This window comes from Peromyscus californicus, unplaced genomic scaffold (assembly GCF_007827085.1).
Source record: "Peromyscus californicus insignis strain IS unplaced genomic scaffold, ASM782708v3 Scaffold_18__1_contigs__length_77618521, whole genome shotgun sequence".
In the NCBI taxonomy this organism is placed as follows: domain Eukaryota; kingdom Metazoa; phylum Chordata; class Mammalia; order Rodentia; family Cricetidae; genus Peromyscus; species Peromyscus californicus.
In genome coordinates, this window is record NW_026294480.1 from 44660939 (window position 1) to 44685828 (window position 24890).

A 24890-nucleotide genomic window follows, 5' to 3' on the forward strand; every position below is an offset into this window, starting at 1 on the left:
AATAGTGTCATTGTTCCATCCAAGAAAGCCTCAGAGCTCCATGAAGCCCACCCTGGCGCACTGAATTTCCTCTGATGTCCAAGCAGAATAGTTCCTCTGGGAATGTTAAGACAAATTAATTGTAGTTCTAACAGTGAAAAACACACACACACAAAAAATTGTAACAGATTACATTGAATGTGTAAGCATATGATTGCTATCTATTTCCAAACCCAAGTTATTGGCACCACTTTTCTTGGTGGCCATGATGATTATTCTAAAACAGCTGCATTGGCTTTCACAAACAGCTACAAATATTTTTGTAGCGAAACAAACCACTGGATTTAAAGATAAAATGAAATATTCAAATGCCTAGGCAATATTAGAAATTAAATTTTTTTTTCAAAGACTGTTATGAGGCTTGGACAGAAAAGCTCTGTTAAGACAGCAAAAGTGGGTTACAAAATAAGTGTGTGTGTGTGTGTGTGTGTGTGTGTGTGTGAGAAACATCACAGGGAAAGTAGGAAGGGAGGGAGGAATTGTGAGCAAGTATTTCTATATCAGCCATGATGGTGGAGGGAACGGACCACCATGGAGCACAGATTGACCCTGGCCAAGGGGAAGTAGAAAGGACAGGAGAATCAGAGTGACAAGCTATGTAGACTCTGATGGGACCTATTCTGAGACTTTCCTAGAACTGAAGGCCTCAGAGAGCAAAATCTTGGGATTGCATTTTGAGAGCTTGCCTCCTCCAACCTGCGATAATCTGCCAGGTGAATTGGGACCATCACTAATTTTCTCATACATTGACCTGTGAGGCTCGGTGACTAAAGGTTCCTACCAGTTTCATTTCCTCACAGTATGAAATTCAACCCATCAAGGCGGGAAAGAACGGGGGAAATGAGAAAGGAAAAGAAGGGGTTCTTTAGAAAGGAAAGCAGGGAGCTTCATTGAGATGGACTGTATATCTGAAGAAAGAGCCAATCAATGCTCTCCAGGGTCCCTTCAGCGGGCACCACATCCTTTCCTAGTCTCAAGACTTGAGAAGATCAATTACAAGCTAAAAGTCACATATAGGAAAATTCGTATTTTGTGGTAAATAAAAGTCTATTTTCTTTAACTGATTTCAAGATGTTCCAGTTGGATATTTACAACATTACCCCTCCAGTATGTCTCCATCGGGAGTTTTCAGTCTTGGAATATGGCAAAATAACAGTTCACTTTTAAGGCTTCACTTCTAATTTAAATTATTCTGCTATCATCTCTTTGGTAAAGTATATGTATACAATATAATATATGTTATAAACGTATATGTATATATTTACGTGAAAGAGATTAAGCCTCCACACAAGTTCAGAGACACATTTGTGAACATGTGTAAATTATGTCCTAATTTTAATGTAGATATGACAAACATTGATATCCTCAGACAGCTATTTCCATGGTTCAGAAATTTCTCCCAAAGTCATCTCAGAAAAGCAAAAGAAGAAACCCTGTCTCAAAAACAAACAAACAAACAAAAAACAGAAAAGAAAAGCAAGGGAAGAACACTGGATGATGTAAGTACAAAGCCCTGAGGCTTCCTATGCTCTCCTACTTCTACCTTACTGTGCTACAACCTTTAACCTCCGACCCCCCCGCACTGATTTCAGCCTCCCACGCCCTGAGCTCACCCAGACAGTTTATTTGCCTGTTATCCATCACATCTCCTATGTATTTTAAGATATTTGAATGGATAAACTTAATAAACACTAAATCAATTCAATACAAACTCAGTATCTGAAGTGGAAGAGTCATGTGAGTAGTTTACCTTCTGTACAGGCTATAAAGGCAATGAGTTTAGAACCTATACCCTAGAAAACAGCTATGGAGATTGCTGTAAGCTATTAATAATGAGTTATTTTTTATATATTAAGGAAGGGGAACCTGTGGGAACCCGTTTTCAGGTTCCTCGTGGATTTATTCAGCAGATCCGCATAGAGGATGATTAGGACCAAGGGCCTGAGTGCAGGTGTCTGAGATGGTCTGCACTTGGCTGTGCTGGGGGAAGAGGTCTTTTGCTCCACCTATTGGCATCTCTATAAATGCCCTGGGGCAGAGACAGTCGGGGCCCATTGGAAAAGGTTCCAGGCTCTCTCGAAGCTATCCTTTATTTTCTATCTGTTTATCTCCATGATATTCTCCGCAATATAAATCTTTCTATCTAATATTTCCTGCTGCTCACACTCAAGAAAACTCTGGGGAACTAAAAAAAAAAAAGAAAAAGAAAAAAAAAGATAGCTATATTTTTTTAGACTGGGTCTTCTGTGTAGCTCTGGCTTGCCTGAAACTGGTGATGAAAACCAGGGCGGCCTTGGACTCACAGAGATAAACCAGCCTCTAGCTCCCAAGTGCTGTGATTAAAGGCGTATAACAGCACACCCAGTCAAAATCACCTTAGTTCAATTTAACTCACAAATAAAAACAGCATACATCTAGTTTAAGGGAGCTACCCAAACACTTGCCCAGTCCCAAATTATGCATTTGAGTCTTTAGAAAACGGAAGTGAAAATGCGGAGTCACATACCTGTGTCTGTTTAGGGCCAATATCCATCCTCTGAAGAAGGTCATTTAAAAAGGCGGTCACACTTTCCCAGGGGTAGATACTGTTGGAGCCATCCAGGACAATGACTATGTCCAGCTGAGTGCTACATTCTGAAACAGAAGGAAGTGGTGTGCAAGTCTGAAATCTGCCTTCTTAGGAGTAAGTCAAGTATTTTCCTGGCTGAAAGAAACTCATTTGAAAAGATACACTGATGTTTTTCAAAGTGCAACCATTGTTTAAATACTGTATTTGGTTATAATCAGTTTGGACTTTGTGCCACAGAATGTCCCCCGCTCCTTCTGAAACAGGTTTCTAGTATAGCCCTGGCTGTCCTGGAACTCACTCTGTAGACCAAGCTTGCCTCAAACTCAGAGATCTGCCTGCCTCTGGCTTCTGAAGTGGTGGGCTTAAAGCTGTACACCACTATCCCGGCCTTCTAATTTAACTTTATTAATGATATACATGATACGTTTGAGAATTTTCTCATCACAGGTTTGATTCTATTTTTATTCTGTACAACTCAAAGGACGTTCTCCTCCTCAAAGAGATTCACTCTTTAAATATAATCAGCATGATAGCATTAGCCACAAAGTTTAAACATGATTCTCAAGGTTATTTATACTATATCAATCCCCAAAACAGGAGCAAAGCTTGGTTATATACTGGCAAAGCAAATATTTTCCCAAGTTGGTCATGCTAGTAGATGACAAATCGGTGAAGCCTTTTGGTATGCTCTTATGTATACATGTATCTCACTCAGTGTTTATGCTTTCAAGCACACAAACATTGCATAAGGTGTGTACCTTGTACAGGGGCAAAGGAGTTCACAACTTGAAATGTAGGGCTGACATCAGAACAAATCCCGGTCGTATAATGCAGATGTCCACATCTATAGGCATACAAAGGCCCACATGCCTTCAAAACATAAAAAATGAAAACCTTTAAGACGGAACATCCTCTAACAGGTTTCAAAGACATTAACTAGCTTCATTCTGACTTTTATGAAATATATTACTCTTTTCTTTCTCACCAGAAATCCTCCATTTGGGTTGGTGACTAAAGTTGATCCAAATGTCATGTTTTCTTTGATTTCTGTGACATTGGGAATTGATGTGTTCACTACAAAATAGAACAAAATTTCATGAGCATGAAAATATGTTTCATAATATGAAATGAAGTGCCTCCTCATTAAAACATTCTATTTGCTTTGCTCATCTCATAGCACATTCTTGTTCTGGTTCAACTAAATAGCCTTCCCGGTACTGGGGAATATAATGAGCAAGTTAAGGCTGAAGAGCTGGCAGATTTCCCAGAGACTGTGTCTGTATCACTGTTTCAAATAGTTTGGCTGGACTTCGAAAGAACGCAGAACTAGCAGGGCGATGAGAATGTGGGATCGGTTTTCACACGTTTTTGCTAATTGAAACAAATGCAATATTTAGTTTCCTAAGACTATAGAGATAATTTATGTTCTTTGTTATAAACAATCAGTGGCCAAATTCAACTTTTGGGAGGAAAACTGAAGATGCACAGAACAGAAAAGTCAAACAAAATGGTTTTATCGGGATTTTCAAAATCATAGGGACATTCTGAGAGTTGCAAAGAAAACTGGATCAAGATTAGAGAAGTGTCCAGGAAGTTTGGATAAAGAGAATACAGTGATGGGGCTACATTAGACATTCCAGATAGGAATGTTGGGTCCCACAGCATTCCAACCTGACAAAACTGGCAAGAAGCATTGCTTAAACATTCACATTAAAAAATAAAAAAAAAATAAAAAGACTGGACAAGAAAAGTGAACACTTAAACTCTGCTTGGAGTGGAGGGCATAAATATTTGAAAGTGGCATAACTCAAGTTCAAGAAGACTCTTCACACTGTTCATGTCTGCACATATTCTTAACTACAGGCTTACAGTCAACAGGGAAACAGGTTCCTGGATGGTGCATTTCATTTCCTAATCTGAGAACCCAGTTTTGTTCAAGGATTTGGTATGTCTTGCTTTGAAAACATCCTTTTTTTTTTCTTTTCTATTTTTCCTTTCACTGAAAATAGATTTTTTTCATACAATATATTCTGATTGCGGTTTCGCCTCACCCAACTTCTTGCTGCCTCCCCTCCCATCCACACCTTTTCCTTCTCTCCTTAGAAAACAAACAGGCATCTGAAGAATGGTAATAAAATAAAATGAGATAAAACAAAAACAAACAAAATGAAACAAGATAAAACAAACAGAGGGAAAAGAGCCAAAGAAAAAGCACAAGGAACACAGAGACACACATGTTCACACACATGAAAATCTCATAAAAATACAAAACTGGAAAAACACAATATATACACAAAGGACCTGAAATGTTAAAAAAAAAAAAAAAAAAAAAGCCTTGACAAAGCATTGTGAGTCAAAGGACCTCCAAATGAAACATCTTGAACTGGGCTACTATGTACATTGGTATTCAATGACCTGCATTGGAGGTCTTTAAATGAGCATTGTCTAGGATCATGATGCATTGCTAGGACAATTAGAGGCTATTTAAATGTTTCTTACTGCTAAAATTTCTAGGCTAGTTTAAAAACTATTCTAATTTTCAGGAATGGAGGATAAATCCCAGAAAACTCGAAAGATGCATGAACCAACCATATGAAGACATTGGGAAGAGACCTCAAGCAGCAGGTGGTAGAGGAGACTACAAAAGTGTAAAGAAGAGGCTGACACTGGGCTCCTTGGTTCTGTGTTTCATTTTTCTTTTCTCCTTAAAGAGAGACTCGATCAGGTAATAAAAGTCAAACAGAAGTCCCAGGCTTGGAGAAAAGGAGGGTAGAAATTTAGGGTCAATATCAGCATCTACAAAAAGGAACATAGAGTATCTTGAAAAATGAACCATAAAAGGACAATTATATGTTTAGGTATTTGATCTGTGTATCTGGATAGGCAATGTGAACAGTAGAGTCCATACAGCCTAGTGGAAATTAAAAAGAACCAAATGGTATTCTAAGAACTTACAGCTGGAAAAAAAAATCAGAATCTGGGAATGTGTTCTGCCAAATATATTCCCTGTTAATACAAAAAAAATACCACTCAAAGGAACATAAAAGACTAGAACTACTATATTTATAATTAAAAATATAGTTCAGTTTGTGCTCCAAAAATATGAATAACTAAGGAGAAGCCAAAAAGTTTAATCCAATGTCAAGGAAAGGTAGCAAACTGGAGAGTGATGTTGGAGACATCCTTGATGCTGCAATTGTCAAGCAAGGGCATTCAAACATCTATGGTAGCTGTTTTCATGAATGCAAAAGAAAAATATTCACAATAATTTCTGAAAGAAATTAGAAATTGAAAACCAGAGATCTGAAAAAATGCATTATCTACAGTGAACTTGTAAGGATATAGATAATTTAATCGTTTTTAATATTGTACAGATACTGAAAGAATTCTAAATCCTCCCTAACTTTAGGAGAACTTTTCTAGTCATACTACAATCAAAGTGATATTTCTATGAAAACATAACTTTTTTTTTTTTTTTTTTTGGTTTTTCGAGACAGGGTTTCTCTGTGTAGCTTTGTGCCTCTCCTGGAACTCACTTGGTAGCCCAGGCTGGCCTCGAACTCACAGAGACCCGCCTGGCTCTGCCTCCCGAGTGCTGGGATTAAAGGCGTGCGCCACCACCGCCCGGCTTGAAAACATAACTATTTTGATATAACTATATCTCATATTTTTTTAAAGTCTATTAGTAAATTTAATGAATGCAATTTCTTTCCTTCAGTTTCCTTTGAAGACTTGGGTACTAAGTTGCATTTTGTGTGAGGAATGTGAGAGTCTTTGGCAAACCACCTGTTTTCAAAGGATCCTGAACAATGTAAGAAACCAAAGTACCAGAGGAGTAAGCTATTCCGATTCTATGACTTTCCCAGTGAGTTACAGAAACAAAGTAAGGGCTAAAGGATCCATGATGTTGCTCTGTGTGGGTTCTAGATAGCAACTGTAGAATGGTCATTTATTACTTTTAATACTTTATACTATATTTCATATTAATATTTTATATTATAGTATCAAAATAATATTTTGAGTCACTTGAAAGGTTTTTTTTTTCAGTGAGAATATGGGCATGAGTAAGGATGGACGATTGGATTTCACACACCTGGCAAATCCAACTTCACGCAAGGCATTGCTCTTTCTCTCCCCACCGGGCACTTATAGACATCTCCGGTTCTTGCTTTGGGTTGACCAACGAAAGGAGAACCAATAAGAACCCTGGAAGTTGAATAAAGCAATTAAAAATTTTAAACATAATGAGACAATTGCTTTAATTATCTTATGGTAAATTCTAAGACAGTTGACAGTTGGTCCCATAAACACTACAAGACTGTGACCCTGTTGGTAGGTTAATGTCATCTAAAACAAGCAGAGTGTCACCATCAAGCTTCAGATTTTTAATGTTGCTATAAATCTTAGGAGTCAGTCTGGTTATCTCTAAGAAAACAAACAAGAAATGCTAGGAAGAAAGGGTGTAGAGAAAATGAAATCGGTATAGATTGCATTAAGTACAGCTATTACAAAGCAGGAGAGTTCCCTCATAAAACTTCAGGTGGGGATGGAGAGAGGGCGTAGTGGTTAATAGCACTTGCTGCTCTTGCAGAAGACCTAGCTTTGATTTCCAGCACTCCCACATTGGCTCTCAAATATCTGTAACTCCAGTTCCAGGGGATCTATGCCCTCTTCTGGTCTCTTGAGGACTACATGCACATGGTCTATAGACAAACACACAGGTAAAACACCCATGCACATAAAATAAAAAAAAATAAATATTTTAAACATAAAAAGAAGTACATATTAAAAAATAACTAAACAGTGCATTATCGTCTGATCCAGCTGTACCACTCTGGGATACATACATAGTTGAAGGATTTTTTTTTTTTTTTTGGACATTTTGGACATTTTTAAGCCAGCATGTCCAGAGATACTTACACATCCATGTTTATTGTTACACTATTTACAATAGCCAAGATATGGCACTGGCTTTGATGCTCATCATCAGATGAACACACACACACACACACACACACACACACACACACACACACACACACACGCAGATATAATGGGTTTTCTTCAACTCTAAAGGAGAATGAAATTATGCCATTTGCTGGAAAATGGAAGAAGACATCATAGTGTGAATCAAAATAAGTCAGATTCAGAAAGACAAGTATTTTATATTTATATTTTCTCTTGTATATAGAATCTATACATATATATGCACACACATACATACATACATACATAATATATGACATGAAAGTAGAGAGGGAACCATATTGGGGTAGATGAAAAATTTTAAAAAGCAGGAGGGTAATGGGGAGAAAGACAAATATCATATTCTCTCTAATATGAAGAATCTGGAGCTAAAGGATGTACACATAACATAAAAGCTGCAGTGGAATTAGTAGGGCGGGAGAGGGAAAAGGGAAAAGTGTAAAACCATATGAGTAACAGCAAATGACATACATGTTTAAACAGGGCACTGTGAGTTATTTTCTATACTAACAAAGCATAATTTAAATAATTAAAAAGATGCATTAGGGGCATCATCGATTTTGCTTTATTGTTTTATCTATCACTACCATATTTCTCACAGCTAATCCTGCTACTGTGTTGCTTTATGAAAACACACAAGTATAAATGAGGTTTTTTTCCCATGAGAAACTGCCAATTTCAGAGAAAGCAGGAAACATAAACATGAGATCATCCTGGGATTTAATATGAGAAGGTCTTAGATTAGGAAAGCAGGATAGTTCTGAGATCCCGGATAAAATCTTGTGTCTTTTTAGACAACATGATGAAATACTCCATCACTGATGAAGGAAATAGAGCTGTTTCAGCTCCTCCCCATTTCAGGCAGAGTTCAGATCTGTGCCATTCACCTACATAGTCTCCCAGAATATCATCACGAAAAGACACTTCAGAATTCACGATTGCTAAGGCCCTTGGGTGGATCCCCAACTGATGATTTTGATGATGGCTAAACAGCTATATTCAGTCTCTAGGACTCTTTCATATACCATAAAACTCTGAACTTCAAGATTGTTTGAGGCTATGTTCTTATGAGCTCAGAGAAGACACAAAACACATTAAAGTATTTCAAAACCACATCTATACATAGTTTAGAATATAAGTATGTCTCACTATTCTAGAATAATAAATTTAGATGAACTAAAATTTAATAGGAACTTGTGTAAATAGCTTTACCAAACTGCACATTACTGTCTATCTTAGTACAGGATGTGGGAAGCCTTATTTAATGGGAGTTCATGTGAAAAAGTCATGGAGGATTGGGTTGACAGCACAAAAGCATGAGCCAACAGTGTATTTTGGTGCCAAATATGCTAATGTGACCTTAGGCTGGATTGCTGGAAATAGATGCTCTGGTCAAGGAAAGCGATAGCCCCTCTGTGCTCTGCCCTGGTCATGTCTGGAATCCTCACATTAAGTGGAACATAGGCACAATGGAATGCATTTAGGAGACTGTGACTCAGATGGTTAAGAGTCAGGCAGTTTTATCAGGGAAGAAATGCTTCAGAAAAACTGGGACATTTAGTAAGGAGGGAAATGCCCGAAGAAGGACTAAAAGGTTATAGAGGGGTACAAACGGCTCAAGCAGACACTTAAACAATTTTAAATACTTGTAAGTTTGTTGTGCTGGCAAAAGATGCTGTTTATTTTCTATAAATGCTTTGTAAAAGCTTGAATTAACATAAATAAACTTACAAAAATGATAAATATTGAGCTATGAATCGGAATTCCTTAAACATATGGTGTGGTGCACTGGCTGAACATTTTCTGATGTACACAAAGAACCATAAGAATATTTAAATCTTTTAGGCTACAATTCTTACTTCTAGGAAGTCATCATTAAAATGGTCTAAAATAAGGAAAAGGGCTTAATCCATAAAGGCAATGCTAAGGGATAATTAAGAAACAAGGACAGCAGCAAAAGTAATTGATTATTACAGGTACATTCTGGAGAACCTTGTGCTGCATACAAACCAGAAGTTAATGAGTGTATGCAATAGGATGAAAATTTATCTGTGACCCAATTCAAAGAGAAACCCTAGGCAATTTAAGTGAAAAACTGGTCTAATTTAAAGGAGATGAAACCGAATTATTAAACTCATTATAGTTGCATTGATAACACCCAGCATTTATTGAGTTTATGCCATGTGCCAGACACCATCCTAAGTGCCTTCCATATTCTAAATAATTAAATTCTCTCTGTAGAAGGCAGCACAAGCCTTGGTGATAGGCCTTGTGAGTTCAAGCTGTGGCTTTGGTGTTAATAGCTATCTGGTTAAAGGTAAGTCAGTGACCCTGTTTGTGTCTTACTTTCTTTATGGCCAAAATGAAGGCAGATTCGTATCTCACACTATCATCACCACAAAGGTTAACACAATTAAGATGTGCAAAAGGCTTAGACCAGCCTCAAGCCCATATTATGGGCTCTCTAAATGTCAGTTCTTTCTATTGATGTATCTTTATGTCAGATTAATAGCAATTAAGATCTATGTAACACATCTATTTAAAAGAGGGTGTGTAAAATCACAATGTGCTGCACCAAAGAGATTAAGATTAGTTTCTTCTACAGTATTGTTTTATGCAATATGGCTACACAAATTTATGGTAAAACAGTTTAGAGAAATTAGTGTACTCTTATTGAAACTTTTAGCATTTGGCTAGGTAAGTTAATGCTTATTAAAAATGGGATGGGAGAGATGGCTCCGTGGTTAAGAGCACTTGCTGTCTTCCAGAAGGGTAGGGTGCCCAGAACACACATCTCTGGTGGTTCTCCGTTGCCAGAAACTCAAGGTCTTGAAGATCTCACTCTCTATTCTGTTCTCTGCAGACACCAGCACACACAAGCATGTTCACATGCACGCACACTGACATACACTCATGCACATAAAGAAAAGAGGAGTCTAGCTAGGCATGGGGATGTATGTCCTGGTGCTTGGGATGTATCAGTAGGAAGAACGAGAGATCACAAGTTCAAGGCCATTTCCAGCTATATAGTGAGTTTGAAACATCCTTGAGCTATATGAGACACAACTGGAAAAAAAATAGGCATCTCACATTTAAGTTAGTCCTTGAGATGAGGATAGAAAAGGGATAAAACTCAAAATTCAAGTGTCTTAAAACTGAAGCATGAAGACAACTGTATGTATCACAGCAGTGAATGAGTCTAAATGGTGCAAATTTAGCAAAGTCTTAGGAGGAAATGTGTCACTGTGCTGTTAAGTGCATGGAGTTCAGTGTAGATGGATAGAAGTTGAGTCTGGAGAAGTAGATGAGGCTCAAATCATGAATGTTATTATGGTCCACCATAAAATATTTGCAAGTTCAAAAACCACGGAACCTGTATGTATGTATGTATGTATGTATGTATGCATGCATGCATGTGTTCATCTATTCATTCATTTTTGAGGCAGGATCTTGCTAGGTAGCCAAAGCTGGCCTCCAATTTGTGGTCCTTCTTCCTCCACCTCCCAAGTTGTGGCCTAAAGTTGTGTGTGTTACCACATTTGACTTCCATTACAGGTGAGTGTCTTATAAAACATATTTGCCTGCATTGCTGTGGATAAATTGGAGGGAAGCAAAGTTAGGGGGACAATATAAAAATTCAGATGAAGTATGAACTAAGGAAATAGAGAGAAAAGGAGAACCAATCCTATAAATGAATATTTAGGTGATGAGCTGCTCAGTCTAGGTTCCTCCCAAAGGAGAGCTAAGACAAACAATGACAACAAAACCCCAAGTTAACAAACAAACAAAAAACCCCAATGGTTTAGAGAGACTCTTTCAAGACATTTCTAGGCATGCACAAATGTGGAGTTAGAAGAAGAAAAAAGATAGAGGGGATAAAGAAAGTAATTCTGGCTATAGAAATAAAGAAATAAAGAATGGGTTACTTCCATAGGTAGCTGTGATCAGAAACCATGTGAAACATATATAAGCATACTGTGAGCCTGGCATCAGCCTACAGGTAAGTATTACCTCCTTGAAGTAGTGCAGAGTAAGAAAGGGCTGAAATCTGGCATGTACGTGAAAGAAGAAAATGAGATAGGAGTGACCAGAGATAGAGAGAGAGAGAATGTGGAACCAGTGGTGTCACAAGAGCCAGAGAAGGGAAAAGGTCCAGAGTGACAGGTGAGACAGCCTCATTGAAAGATAGTCATTTCTACTACATTCATTTTACAAAACAAACCCCAAATTTAATAGATGCAAATAGATTATTTTCTTGAAGAAATGCAGCTCAAAGCTCCAACACCAAGCAATGCATAATTCCAATTGTTTATGGATCTCTTTTTCTGGGGCTGCCTAGACCTCCAAATTGTGACCTTCCTCATTTTTCAGACAAGCCTGTTCCTTTCAGCACTGCCTGTATGGTCAGGGACCCTACTGCTTCTGCTGTAACATCAGTTTTTCTACATTCTTTCTGACAGTCATTAAGCGTAAGGAGACTGACTCCATAATACATTTCATTTGCTTTAAATACTTATTGCTTTGTTAAAAAGGTAAATCCAAATTTATTAGCATAAGCTCATCTCCTTGATTTTTAACCGAGCTATTTGAAATAGAGTGGCTGCAGATGCAGTGCTTCTATTCTCACTTGATCTTCTGGACCCTTTTCCTTCTCTGATGTCTGTGATGCCACTGGTTTACTGACATCGTTCACAGGACATGAGTGATAGGAGTTAAGCTATCTTGGACCATCTGGATTTGGTTGGGGTGCTAAAAGACTAAAGTCAAATGAATGAACCCAAGGGACAGAAGAATACCACGATCCTCAAAATCTTGATGAATTATAAAATCAGTGATGCTTTAAGTCAGTAAGTGTTGGGGCGATTGGTTATGCAGCAACCATAAATGAAGGCAGGAAAGAAATGGCCTGTTCATCTGGCTTTGTATCTTTCTTTCCCCTCTTCCAGAGTGCTCCCTAGACCTTGGGTGCAGCAGCTGTGTTGGTGATGGATCCGTTGGGACTGGGCTTCTGAACTTGGCATTTTGAGCAGTTGTGGTTTTTCTATAATTGTCTCTTTTGCAAAGAGCAGTTTCCTTGATAAAACCCGAGAACTACATCTGTGGTGAAGAGCCCAGAGGATCAGGAAGTTTGCTGTGAGATTATGTCTCCTAGCAATGTCGGAGAGTCTACATCTATGAAGCCTCACGAACATGGCTGCCTCAACATGACCTGAACAAGGACAACAACATAGACATGTTCATGTGGAAGGAGAAAGGTCATGAGGCCTCAACCCCATAAAAATAACTGTAGGCAATTAAAGAATGCTGAGAGCAGGGGAAACAGTCTTCCCCTGGCAAGAGTATTCCAAATGTGATCTAATGCCAAATAATCAGCCTGGGGAAGGAAAATTATATATATATATATATATATATATATATATATATATATATATATGTTTATTATATAGTGTCATGTAACATTATATGGAATGAACAGGTTGTTTTTACACATTTACATATGATCAAAGAAAGAAAGGAGCCAGGTGTAATGGAGCAAGCCTTTGCCAGCACTCAGGAAGGAGAGGCAGGAAGGTCACTGTGAGTCTGAGGAAGCCTGGTCTACACAGTGAGTTCCAGGACATCCAGAGCTACATAGAGAGACTCTGTCCCAAACAACAACAACACAAAAGAACAAAAAGAAGAGGAGACAAATTTGAAAGAAAGCAATGTGCAGTTGGTACGTGGGAAGGATAGGAGGGAGGAACAAGAGGGGAGAACTAATGTAATTATTATAATCCCCCCAAATAAGAAAATATATAACAAAAAAAACAGGAAGGAAATACAAGTTTGGGTTTCATATCTTCTCTCTCTCCTTCGCAAAATAGCTATATTCATTTAGCAATAATTAAGGGAGAGGCAGCAGAGTATGAACTTGTAGAGTGACTTCAAGTGACAGTCTAGCTGACCAGGCATACTTTCAAGTACATTTCTATTTTGGATGGGCAAGACAACTCTAAAGCCCCTTCTAACCCCCCAATTCCATCTTTTCAGTGGAACAGATATAGTGTGTATAAGAGAACTGACTATTTGGAAAATATATATATTATTGGCTTGGGAAATCTGGCATAATGAATGAAAATGGAATCCTAAGAAGCATGTTATTAACAAGGAAGCTGTGAATGACAGGAGAAAGGGATATGGAGATTGTGGAGAGGCCAGGGAATGTGCAGAGGCAGGAGAATAAAGACCAGAAGGACAAATGATGGGAGGTATGAATGGCTGGAACACAGCGGGGTCTTTACAGGTCTTCCAGGGCACACTGGGGCAGGTGGGCTAAGACAATGTTTGGCCTTTAACACAATAAAGAGTCCATAGCAAACAGAAAGACCTGGAATCCGAATTGATGCAACAATTATGGCCAAGGTATACTACAAACTCTGGGAAAAATAAACATCAAGCTGTGTGAGTACAGGAAGTGGTGGAACCCAGCAGCAGAAGATTGAGACAGGAAGTTTGGGGGTTGTGACCAATGGTAGAGGATGCCCCGGCAGGATATAGCATGTAAAATGGTTATTTACTTTCCTGGGGGCTGTTTCCTCTGGCAGTCAGCATGCTCTTCTTGATTCACACATATCTTACCACTCTAAGGCTAAGTAAGTCTCATTTTTCCCAGGCTACATAAAAATAATAAGATCTAAGAAAAGTATCAGCAGAGGGTTTGTGGAATTCCAGCAATCCCATGTCTCAATCCTGTTCTCTTTTTTAATCTGGCAGTAGTTACCACATTCTGTCATAAAGGATAACTTACCTTGTAATTTTTTTATGTGCCTCTCTCTACGGTAGAACCTCAGCTCCCCAATATCCACTAATTTTTGTTCACTTATATATCCTTAGTGCAGGTGACAATTTTAGATATATATTAAAAGAAGGGTATTTACTGCTACACCAGGTGATCATTGCCTGGCCCAATTGTCGTCAGACATCCCATCCAGCAACTGATAGAAACAGATGCAGAGATCCACAGCCAAACATTAGGCAGACCTCAGGGAATCCTGTGTAAGAGGTGATAGGGATAGGGGGAGGATTATAGGAGGCTGAGGGGCTAAGGACACCACAAGAAAACCACAGAATCAACTAACCTGGGCTCATAGTGGCTCACAGAGATAGAACCACTAGCCAGAGAACTTGCATGGGACTGACCTAGGTCCTCTACACACATGTTACAGTGGTGTAGATTGGTCTTCTTATGGGACTCATAACAGAGGGAGCAAGGGCTGTCCCAGACTCTGCTACCTGCTTCTGGGACCCCTTCCTCCTACTGGATTGCCTCGTCCAGTGTTAATAGGAGAGGGGGTGCCTAGTTTTACTGTAACACGACATGCCATGGCTGACTGATATATATGGAAGACCTACACTTTTCTGAAGAGAAAGGAGAAGGAGTAGATGGGGAAGGGACTGGGAAGAGAGGAGGAAGGTAGGAGGGGAAACTGATTGGGCTGGGGAAAATTTAAATTAACTAATAAAAAGTATTAAAAGGGGTATTTAAGTGAGAATGATAAATGAAAATAAGTGAGATCTGATTTTGTGCTTTATGAACAATTGAGATTCTTGGATTATGAAATTGTTTTTGTCTTGTTTTCCATTTTAGAGGGTATTTTGCCTCTAGAATGTTCACACAGGACTTTGGGTCACAGAAGGCATTTCACCAGTTCAAGGTTCTAGAGAACACCTCTTAGAAGGAGAAAACTGGCTGAACATCCCAGGGTACTTTCACATCCTTGACTGGTCACAGGCTTACTATGCAAACCCTATGGTCATTCACTCTGCTGTGATCATCATGTCATTGACAGGAAACTGAGACACAGAGTGAATGGCCACAGGGTTTACATAGTAAGCCTGTGACAAGGCAAGGATGTGAAGAAACACCCTGGGATGTTCAGCCAGTTTTCTCCTTCTAAGAAGTGTTCTCTAGATTGCACAAAGGACAGCAGAGTTTAGATACACGTTGAGCTGAGGATTGGGTTTGGAGGGATATATCTATCTACAACCTGACGTCTACTGAGGGAGAACATGTCCAGTGAAGTCATGGAAGCCTCCAAAGTAGCTTGGACAGTCGTTAAAAAGTCCAGCACAGAAGAAATAAGGGACCAAGAGAGAGCAGTGGAAAGCCCCAAACCACATCTTGCATTTTCCCAAAAGTTTGTGCTGGGCCAAGTGTTGTTCAATCGCTTTTCTTCAAATTGAAGCTATTAGGCCAATTATGTTCTTCTGGGTTCTTCTGCACCACATTGCAATCATTTGAATGCTGCAACTCATGCTAGCCATGATGAGCAACACTGATCTTAATCAGTGGTATGATGCGTTCTGTTACTGAGAAAACATGTGGTTTCTGGGCAAAAGTCATAAAGTAAATTTACACTTGACAGTAAACTCCTGAGAGGTAAAGAGGACATAAAGCTACTTTGGTATTGTTTTGATTCTTTCCAAAGAATTTAAGCAATGTTTTTCAAACACAGGGGACACACGTACAGTGACCCAACAAAAACTCCTTCCTTCTTTAGGCATGGTGCAGCCAAGAGGTAAGATGAGTCAGAATGGGTTGTTTTTTTTTTTTAACCTAAATTGGACAAGTTTCTAAAATATAGGCAACAAATACTTATGAAGATGTTCACCTCTGAAGAAAATTAAAACAACAGAATCCTTGTTCCCCAAAGTATGCCAGTTATTCCGTAGCGTATTTTCCAGAGTAACCCTGCATTCTCTCCGATTTTATAAACACTAGCAGAATATCCAAACATCTTTCTGCATCACCAGTGCCTGGGTCTCTTTAGAGCCACAGCTAACTGCCTGCCACCCATTACTGCTTGAGAATTCTGGGATGGAAATTTTCTTATTTGTTTGTTTTGTTTTTTTCCACTTTCCCATAAATATTGTTGGAAATATGGGATGTTAAAATAGAAACAGGTATGTCCATATACATTCAAAATGCTCACATGCTCTCGCATACACACTGACATGTAAAAATCTGGTATTAACCACAAAAATAGTGATGATCAAAATTGACTTTTTAATGCATTTCTAAGAAAGGGGATTGGCACAGAGAGCCTGGAGGGTGATTTCTAGCACTGTTTGAAACAGTTCCATTTCTCTTGGAGAACTGTTCTTCACTTATTTTCATGTAGTTACGCTTCATGGATGGTGTGAACATGTTATACAAGATTTAGCTACTTAGTCAGTACATAACCATTGAGTGCATGTTATGTTTACAGCCACATGTGAGAACAGGGCAGAGTACAGGGTAAAGCGTGGGCACTCAACTAATTATTGCTCATTTCTTTTCTACTGTCAGTTTCTCTACCTATCAGCATTCCTTTTTGAAGTTTTTAACTAACTAGACACCATCTTGTATTCAAACTGTTTTAAAATAAACTCATCACCTTCCCCTAAGATTGACTTTATATGTCTGTATATAAAAATGTCTCTGTCAATGACTCCCTATTTTCCAATATTCCAATACAGAAATTTTGGAATATTTCTCATCCCTTTATTCCCTTTATTTTCCACTTCTAAAGCTCTATCAAAACTTAATGATTCATAAGTTGACTGTGGATACACATTTATTTGATTCCAGTCACCCCTAGGGTAGCCTTGGGGCCTCATCTCTCTTTTTGGCTTGTTTTCACTTATTTATTTATTTGTTTTCATTTTGTTTCAAAACCGTGTTTCAAGTAGTTCAGGTGGGCTTTGAACTCCCTATATAGTGGCAAATGACCCTGGACTCCTGATCTCCCCATCTCCATGTCTCATACTAGGATTCCAGGCTGTCCAACCAGACCCTACAAAATCTCATCTTTTAAGTACTAAATTAGGGTCTTGCTTGCAGGTGGATTTCATAATTTGTAGGCAATCCAGTCAGATCTACATTAATTTCCTAAATTACATTTAATGAAACAACCTCCAGTGGTTTCCCCATGCTCTGCTTTTGGTTCTAAGAGCTGTTATTTGTCTTTGAAGGTCTACCTTTACTCACAAGGCTCCCCGGCTTGGGGTTCACTGTCATCTTTAGACAACACTTAGTATATCACCAAAGCACCAAAAAAAAAAAAAAACTAAGCCCCCTGCAAATAAAGTAATAGTAACTCTCTCTGGGCATCTCATCTCCTACCACTTCCTTCTTAATGAATTTCAGTCAACTATTCAAGTAACTCTAGAATAGGAACAATCCAGGAACACTTGTCAAAGCAACACAGTGAATGAATGCTAGAATAAGAAACTTCCTTGAGGTCATTCCAGTAATAAAACAGCAGAAATGTGTAACCACTTCCTCTAAAACTCCAAGGAATGTTGCTTCTTTAACTTCACGTCAGCCTCCATCACCACCCCACTAGAATACATTTTCTAGCACAAATGAGTAATTCAGTTAATGTTTCATTCATAAAACCAGCTGAAAATATTTTCCATTTCTTTGTGGAAAAGAACTGAACAACAATAGAGCCTGTATGCTTACCATTTTCCTTCTTCATTTTCGTATTGTTGAACAGTGTATCCAAACATGTCCTCCACTGGGCCACTGAAACTCATTGAATTTTTCACATCAACGTTGAAGGATATGCAGAAGCCTAGAATAACTTTGAGAGGGGAAAGGAAGTCCAGTTACACAAGGTTAATGGAGAACATATCGTGTTTGGGATATAGAAGGCATTCTTAGGGTTACCAATGAAAGCTGTGCTCTTATGGAAAAGAACAATTGAAACTCAAGAGAATGAGAACTCAAGCAAGGTTCTGAGAGGATGTTACTCGTTGAGCACCTACAGGCTGGCTTTTTTTTTAAATGTTTGGAAATTAGTATCTGTACCATTCCCAGAAGTAAAATTTCAGGATTGAGTGGGAGTCACAGAAATTAAAAATGACTAGTGAGTTTGCAGATACTTTCCCAGAAGTGATCCCTACAGTACAACGTGACCAGGGTGATTTTAAACAGCATCCTTTCCCCTCTGCAAGGTCTGGAAATGCAGGCAGTTGCATCTAAACCCCCCTGGCAAGAGCTTTCTCCATTCTGTTTCTGAAAGGAAATTGCCTTTCCTTTGCACTCAAAGGATTCCTTTCCTTTGGATGGTCTTTAGAGGATTGTTTCTACTCAGGGATGGCTTCCTAGGCAGGCCTGAGATAAGTTTTGCTTATCTTGGAGAAACAAGCAGTTGTTGGACCTTTGTACCAATACAAAAAAGCCTCTTTGCACCAGTGTTGACTGTGATAAACTCACAAACATTTTGGATTAAATTAGGTAGTATTCTCATTAGTCCATGCCTGGTACACATCACACACACAATGAGAGCTTATCTCTTTGATTTCTCTGTGATCCAAGTGAAAGACAAGTTTTACATGAAGGGTGACCATGTACAGAGGTTCTGAAATCACAAGGAGGGTACCAAATTCCTCATTTGGTCCTAGTTTGGAAGAATAGACTTATAAGTTTCAATATCCCCATCCTGAATGTAACCAACAACTCTTCTCAAAGATCACCACCTTTTACAATAGTACATTCCAAGGCATCTTCAGAGGCCATTAAAGTCAGTTCTCAAAACTAGATTCAACCACACAGATTCTGCAAACGTCTCTGTTCTATTCCTATAGACTGAAGACATTTAACACATCTAGTCTCTTGGCTTTTATTCACACTAAACTTTTTCCATAAATATGCTCTAAATCCAGATTACTCTAACTCACAACCTTTAAATTACATCAACAATAACAAGTATTTATTTGATGCACTGGATTTGAACTTAATTTAGACAAAATATTCCAGAAAAAAAAAAACCTTTCTTTCCACTCATAGATCTATCTATATAGTCTGTCTTGATCTTCTAATTCCTTAACCTCTTCTTTGATTTTTTTTTTTTAAAAATTCTTACCAAGATAACCATTAAATACTATTTATATTATTATCTATTGGAGTCCCCTCCCCCCCAGACTAGGAAAGTCTTAAAACTGAAGACAGTCTTACTCATCTTTTTATCCTTTGTAAAAATCTGGCACAATTCCTCTTACACAGATGGGCAGTAACATGTTTATAGTCTGAAAGATAACATGCTGGAGAGGGAAGGATGCCAGCTGTGGCTGGAGAGGCACTGGCAGCCATCTCATTCTAGCAAAGGAAGACTTTTTAATGCTCTAAGGTAAGGGGGAGATGGGACTTGGCAGTGAGAAGAAAATTTCTACCCAGGATTTGGGAGGGTCTCTAAGCATAGTAAGACACACAGGACAAATATGGTTGTGAGCTCACGAAGCAGTCCTCTCGGCTGGCATGAAGAAAGTAGACAAAGAGTAGGCAGCCAGGACAGGTCCTTTTATGTACATTTCCTCTTCATTCCTCAAAGGCGATGGAGCGCAGCTGGCTACCATCCCCAACATCCTCTTGTAGATACTGGGAGGTCATTTTAAACAGTGCTCGGCCCCTGCTCCAAGCTTCTAGTACATGCGCTTGACCTCTTCTTTCTAAAGTTTTGATGTTTTGAACAGTTTCAACAGATTTCTTTCATAGGAGACATACACAGAATATTGCCTCCACAGTGTGGTTTCTCAACCACGGCACTGCAGGCAGTTTTGTCATAAGGAGCTGTGCTGAAGGGTGCTTAGCAATATCCATGGCCCCTGTACACATGGTGCTAGCAGCATTCTGTGAGTTTTGACAATCAGCATTATCTCTAGACATGGCCAAAATCTTGTGGAGTCAAAATTATCCATAACTGAAAGCAACTTTTCAAGAGATACAAGGACCAGAGAACTACTACCGACTGTACACCAGCTGTGGCTCACAGATCACTGGATGTGTCGCCCAAGGAAAGTGAGCATCACCCAGGGGATTGTGAATCTCAGGCTCCAGCCAGGTTTCAAGAATCAAATCTCCATGGGATTGCATCCTCTTAAGGTTTAAGAAGCATGTCTATGTGACATGTTGCTTCTTTTTCACTATGTCTACCCAGGTAGCAGAATTGATCTACATTCAAATGACTTCCCTTTAGACAAAATGGGAAATGTATTATTATTTTTTTTCTGTCAGGGTCAGTTCCATTTGTTTGAAGGATTTCTTTATTCAGCACATTATCATTTTGTTTGTTTGTTTTTGTTTGTTTTTTAATTCTCTCTTAAAGGCCACTTGAGTGTTTGGTGTTCTTGGGTCTGTCTATTCTACATGTTGCATGGAATGTCCAAGGGTGGGTGCTGCATTTTTTTTTCATTTCCTGTCCTTAGAATTCTAGAGGCAATTTGCTCAAAGCGATAGTAAATCTGTCTCTTTTATGTTTTCTGAAGCACTAAGGAGCATGTAGCACAGGAGATGACATTTTTTTTTAAAAAAGTAGTTTACAACTTGTCCTTTTGATTTAAAGGAGTCAGTAAACAGTAAAAGCAGTGTCTCATAACTCTTAGTTCAATGTTCATTTTATTAGAGTAGATTTTCTTGGGACTTTATGTTCTAGAAGTAAGACAAAAATGGCACTTATCTGAATGAAAGGAAAAAAAAACAGACAAACAAAAATCATAAAACAAAACATAACAGTCTGAAAGTCTTGAGAGTCCAGATAAGGAAGATATTGAAAGTAACTGGAAATGAATACAGTGTAGAGTCAGATGTCTAAAGGAAACACTACTCTGACATGTACCCCTGAGAAGTCTTTCTCTACTAACAACTATACCATGTGCCATGTGTTGTTCCTCATTTTTTATCCCACTAAACTTATCAACAGTCATGCCGATACCATTCTCATCAGCATCATGTGAATGAGTGAGAGCTTTGGGAGCCAAAAATAGTCCTCATGTCTCCATGGGATTCCATAATATAAAGCATCAGTCACCGTTCACATTGATTCAGTTTTTCTCCCTAAAACCAGAAAAAAAAACCCCTAGTGACAAATAACTCAAGGCCAGCTTTAGAAGAAAGTGCCTTCTCATTAGCAAGGATGAGTTTGTGTAGTTCTGTGTCCTCAGATGGCAGTTTGAGGAGGAAACTGTTCTTGGCGGCAACTGGCTGAGAAGGATGTTGGGGACGCTGGTATGGGAAAGTAGTCATAGCAACAGAACTCGGACCAAGCTTCTTGAAGGACTTCATGAAAACATATGTCTGTAGAGAAAAGGAATGAAGGAGTCTGCTCCTTTTCAAGTATGGCCATATGTTATGTGCACAGTAGTAAAAAGCAGACGAGAAAGATGAGGTGGTTGATGCTGGAGGTTGTATTTTATAAATTAAATCATTCTTGCTCATTTTCCCCCACCAGAGTGAAATTTAGTATGCCAGGCAATAAATGAGAGAAAGAGATACATAGCTTCCAGGTCTGTGTTTATTTGCTCCAAAATACTGTTTTTCATAGAAATAACATATTAAGTCATTGGCTAGGTAGGTTAGTAGTTATTGCTTTCTTTTTGTGTATTTGGAAATTAAACCTCAGAAAGGTTGAGAGATGTGTCTAGGCTGAATGTATTAACAGCAGACAGAGGATGCCAACATGGATCTCTTCAGGTCCAATCATGGACTTTCTGTAACAAACTCTAGACTGTCTTCATTTCCAGAATGGTTAAACAAATTGGTCAGATTGATAAGGATGAAAATATAACCCACCTAAGAACAAAACTCAACTGGCCCATGCAAGTTTTTAACCCTGTATAGTTTTGGAATATTTGAGGGGTGACTTGGGGGAAAAAAAAGCTGAATGAAGGTAGAAAAATATGAGCTTCTTTTGAGTCTGTGGAGTCAGATGGAGGTCTCTCTCTCTCTCTCTCTCTTTCACACACACACACACACACACACACACACACACACACACACACACACACACACACACACATTCCCGATTCCAAGAAGAGTTACTTCGGCCTGTGTGTTTGCTGCTTAAATAAGCAACTCTGGGCCTGACCATCTGGCCTAGCAACACCGCTCTAGTCATATCCAGACGGGAATATGTAATAGCTAATGGAAATTTCTACCTTGCAAATTCTGAGCCCAAGGCAAGTGAGTATCAAGTAAGTGGTGGTGAAGGAGATGTTTTATAATTCCATTGCTTTCCTTTAATAACTTCTCATGTATGTCTATCCAACCTAGCAACAGGAGAACTCATAATTAACATTCTTTCCAATCTAAAGATTGAAATGATGACATATAAAATGAAAGATCATAGTTAAAGTGTTCAGTAAATTGATGACTTCCAGAATAAGTTCCTTCCTGTCTGTTATGTATAACAAACTTGATGGTATCAATGCTTTGTCTCTGAAATTTTAATTAATTTACTCCTCATGGATTACATAATTGGATCTCAATTTTGAGGTACATGGTTGCCAAAAAGAATAAGAACTTGACTGAAATGGTAACAAGATCTGGCCAAAACAGCTATAGAATAACATCGTTCCCATTGATCTGAAAGTTGAAAAGATAATTTTTTGTAGCTTTTTGGTCATGAAAATGATCCAAAAGCCTCCATTAGCAAAGATATAGAAAATCAATAATGAAAACATGACCATAATAGAGCTTGATCAGAGAGTACAGAAAGAAAGAAGGTAGCTGGATATGACATCCTAACTTCAAACACAGAAAACCCATACTTGCCATACAAAGAAATATGTCTAATTTGTGTTCTTCGAAACAAGAAAAAATGCCCCCATATAATGACATAAAGAAAACACACAACACCATTCCAAGCCCCTTTCATCAGAAATGATGGAATATGTCAGCAAGATGTCTCCTTCCATCAGCAAGGCCAGAAAAGCCAACTCAAATACCCTGATATGCATGTGTTTTCCAGCTTCCCCCTGGGAGGCTGCTTTGTGAATTCAGTTTGCTGCACTAAGTGAATTGTTTTGTCTTTGCTTTGAAAGTCCATGACCTCTAGTTGTTAACAAATGGCATTTGATCTCCAAAGTGCTGTGTATATTTGTGTGTGTGTGGCTGGTTGGGAGGATTCAAGGAAGCATATTATTTAATACATAGTAGGTGTTTTCTACATGTTTTTAAGAAGGACAGGATAAATAGAAAAAAATAAGGATTTTGAGCAGAGAAGTCACCCTGACTATAAGAACTTGTTCCCTTTCAGAAGTGCTACCCAGAGTATTCAATTCCACCAGGGCATTTCCCAGACATCACTCTTAAAAAAAAAAAAAAAAAAAAAAAAAAACCTTCAAAGTTTTCCTATGTAAGTCTGCTCTTCCGTAGTGTTTATTTTCCTTTGTAGTATCTACAGACATCTGCTCATTGCCCATACCCTCCCACCGCAAAGAATTGCTTGCTTCACATGCTCCTTTCAGACTGTGTCTACTCTGGTCTTGGAAATTCTTACTCTCGGAACCACCCTCCCACCCCCCACCTCCTGTCAGCGTCATGTGTTTTACAGGATAAAAAAGCTGCAGGACCTTAGGAGTCCTGGATCCCACTGTGGGAACACAACTCGTGTGTTTGTGCAAGCAGCATGAGCATAGGGCTGTTCTCCAGCTGCCCGGGCATCCTGAGAGCTGAACTCATTATGTCCTTGATGGCTCAGCTGAGCACCGCATATGGAAAGGCAAACTGCACTTCAAAACAAATCAGGGTGGCCAAAGTGTTATGCAGAAATAGAAGATGTATAGTCTTTGGATATAAAAAAAAAAAAACCTGAAAAACAGCTCTATCTTTGTTGGGGAATCTTTTCAATGGATCTTTATTAACTTAATACCAGCCTCCCCCCTCCCCGCCCTGTCCCACCCCATCCTGCCTCTGTGTGTCCATGGTATACACATGTGTTTACATGTGTATGAAGATGTGTGTTCCACTGCATAATTGTGTGTACACCACAGCATACTGCATGTCCAACTTACCATTCTCTCCCTGATTTCTTTGAGGCAGTTTTCTCACTGAATCTGGAGCTTAGTTGTTTTGGTCAGGCTGGTAGCCCACAAGTGTCATGATCCGGTCTCTGCCACCACTTGTCCCTTCTGTACTGAGGTTACAAGCGCTTGCAGACATAACTGAACATTTTTTCTAGGTGTTGGGTTCCTAACTCAGCCATCTCCCCAGCCCCAACAATAACTCCCCAGTTACTGTTGTTTGTGTGCAGGACAGGTACTTCTGAGAATCAAAAAAGCCAACAGGCTGTTATTGCGGCAAACACTTTCTCCAACTTACTTAATAGTGTTACTTGACAATTAAAATTCCAGACATTAAGAGATCCCATTACTGATTTTCCTAATCTATTAATTAGTATTTTTGAGGCCTGAGGTGTAGGGCTTGAGATATTTCTTTTTGTTCCTATGTTTAATAAACCCGATAGCATTTTAAACCCGAAAAACCATTTGTGTA

General features: G+C 38.8%; 1 protein-coding gene across 1 annotated transcript in view; it reads right to left on the reverse strand.

The window, feature by feature from the left end:
- Nucleotides 1-24890, reverse strand: part of Itga1 (integrin subunit alpha 1) — a 146578-nt gene that overhangs the window by 74418 nt on the left and 47270 nt on the right. The window contains exons 2-6 of the mRNA XM_052743314.1: nucleotides 18081-18201; nucleotides 6702-6814; nucleotides 3594-3682; nucleotides 3367-3478; nucleotides 2546-2673 (exon numbers count right to left, since the gene is read on the reverse strand). Coding sequence (XP_052599274.1) covers nucleotides 2546-2673; nucleotides 3367-3478; nucleotides 3594-3682; nucleotides 6702-6814; nucleotides 18081-18201 — 563 coding nt within the window. The remainder of the gene's footprint in view (nucleotides 1-2545; nucleotides 2674-3366; nucleotides 3479-3593; nucleotides 3683-6701; nucleotides 6815-18080; nucleotides 18202-24890) is intronic.